This window comes from Bufo gargarizans, chromosome 1 (genome assembly GCF_014858855.1).
Source record: "Bufo gargarizans isolate SCDJY-AF-19 chromosome 1, ASM1485885v1, whole genome shotgun sequence".
Lineage (NCBI taxonomy): Eukaryota > Metazoa > Chordata > Amphibia > Anura > Bufonidae > Bufo > Bufo gargarizans.
In genome coordinates, this window is record NC_058080.1 from 523,462,701 (window position 1) to 523,464,729 (window position 2,029).

The window sequence follows — 2,029 nt, forward strand, 5'->3', positions numbered from 1 at the left end:
ACATGACCGTATGGCTTTTTCAGTATTTTGCGGTCTGTTTTTCATGGATCCGTTGTTCCATTTTTTTTTGTTTCCGTTGCTTTTCTGTTCCGTTTTTCCATATAGCATACAAAGTATATAGTAATACAATAGAAAAAATTGAGCTGGGCATAACATTTTCAATGGATGGTTCTGCAAAAACGGAACAGATATGGAACACATACGAAGTACATTCCGTATGTGTTCCGTTTTTTTGGAGGAACCATTGACTTCAATGGAGCCACGGAGCGTGATTTGCGGGCAATAATCGGACATGTTCTATCTGTCAATGGAACATTAACGGAATGCATACGGAGTACATTCCGTTTTTTTTGCGGAAATAATGAAATGAATGACCGTATACGGAACGCAAAAAATGGCCTGCAAACGGAAAAAAAAATTGGTCGTGTGAAAGAGACCTAATATAGACTGTTCCTACTAATGATTATGCAGTAATGTTCTAGCGCCCGTTATTGTAACGGGCTTAATGTCTAGTTATTTATATAATAATGCAGTAACACTGAAATCATGAAAAACGATGAGCCGCACCGTATATTTATTTAAAATCTTTCTGGCATCTCCAGCACCACACGTTGAAAATATTCGATAAATATAATTTTATAGCTTCTCTGATGTTTTTGTTCTTTAAACTATAAATTATAGGATTTAGGAATGGAGTTACAACTGCATAGAATACTGAAAGGCATTTGTCAAATACAAAAGTGTATCCATGATCCGGCCTTACATACATTGCTATAACCGAGCCATAATACATAATGACCACAGTGAAGTGAGATCCACATGTAGAAAACACTTTTTTACGACCACTATTAGAAGGTATCTTTAAGATAATGAAAATGATTTGTAAGTAAGATAAAATAATAAAGAATAAACAACTAAAAACAATAATCCACACAAGGCTGAAAAAGTAGCCTTTTAGAATTGATGTGTCAGTACAAGAGAGACTAAAAAATGGAGCTGCATCACAGAAAAAATTATCAATCTCATTTCGACCACAAAAAGACAATTTACTTAAGAGATAAATGATAACCAATGATCCTATAAAACTGATCAGCCAAGACATCAAGGCCAAGCGAAGACAAAATCTGTTAGTCATAATTGTCATATATCTCAGTGGATTACAGATTGCTAGATACCGATCATAAGCCAATACTGCCAGGAAATAATTTTCAATGGCACCCAGAACAAAGAAGAAATAAAACTGAGTAATACAGCCAAGAATTGATATTTGTTTATTGCCAGATACCAAACCTATTAGCATTTTTGGTGTAGTAACTGTTGAGTAACACATTTCCATAAAAGCAAAATTTCCAAGAAATAAGTACATTGGACTGTGCAGTTTAGAACTCTGGTGGATGACAGTAATGATGATTGTGTTTCCAGTTATGGTTGATATGTACATCACGAAAAAGAGGAAAAAGAGAAGGAGTTCCAGATTCTGGTTGACATGAAATCCAAGAAGGTAAAACATTTTTATGGTGACATTACTTTCAGGTTTCATACTTGTTCATTCTGCTTTCCTGAAAACCCACAAATAACATTGTCACAATGAAAATGGTGAATATAACTTAAAGTGGTAATCCTGAAAAAAAAAATATTGATGACCCATCCTCTGGACATCAGTCACATAGCCTAATTGCAATGAATTGAATGGGGCTGAGCTGCAATACTAAGCACAGCCGCTATAATATGTACGGTGCTGTGCTTCAGAGTCCACCAGAGCTCCAGGCCTCCCTATATATAGCTGATTGGCGGGGTTGCCAGGACTAGGACATGTTCTTTAATTTGTGAAAAAGGGCATACAGATATGGACAGCACAGGGATGACATTCATGCGCTGAATGAGTCTGCATAGAATCCAAAAAACACATTTAAAAAATAGAGTTTGGACATAGATACAAAATACATTCATGTACACAAGCCCTTATGTTATTGTTGTGTTAGTGTTGATATTATTACTATTGACTAGTATAAAGCTACATTACACAACA

At 35.4% G+C, this 2,029-nt stretch overlaps 1 protein-coding gene across 1 annotated transcript; it reads right to left on the minus strand.

Moving 5' to 3' along the window:
* Positions 1-574: 574 nt before the first annotated feature.
* Positions 575-1,540, minus strand: LOC122928564 (olfactory receptor 6N1-like). Its single transcript, XM_044281536.1, has one exon. The coding sequence runs from the start codon at positions 1,538-1,540 to the stop codon at positions 575-577; it is 966 nt and encodes a 321-aa protein (XP_044137471.1).
* Positions 1,541-2,029: the final 489 nt, after the last annotated feature.

What these genes read in the sequence shown, in the direction of transcription:
- LOC122928564 (XM_044281536.1), bottom strand. Translation starts at nt 1,540, where the DNA reads ATGAAACCTGAAAGTAATGTCACCATAAAAATGTTTTACCTTCTTGGA.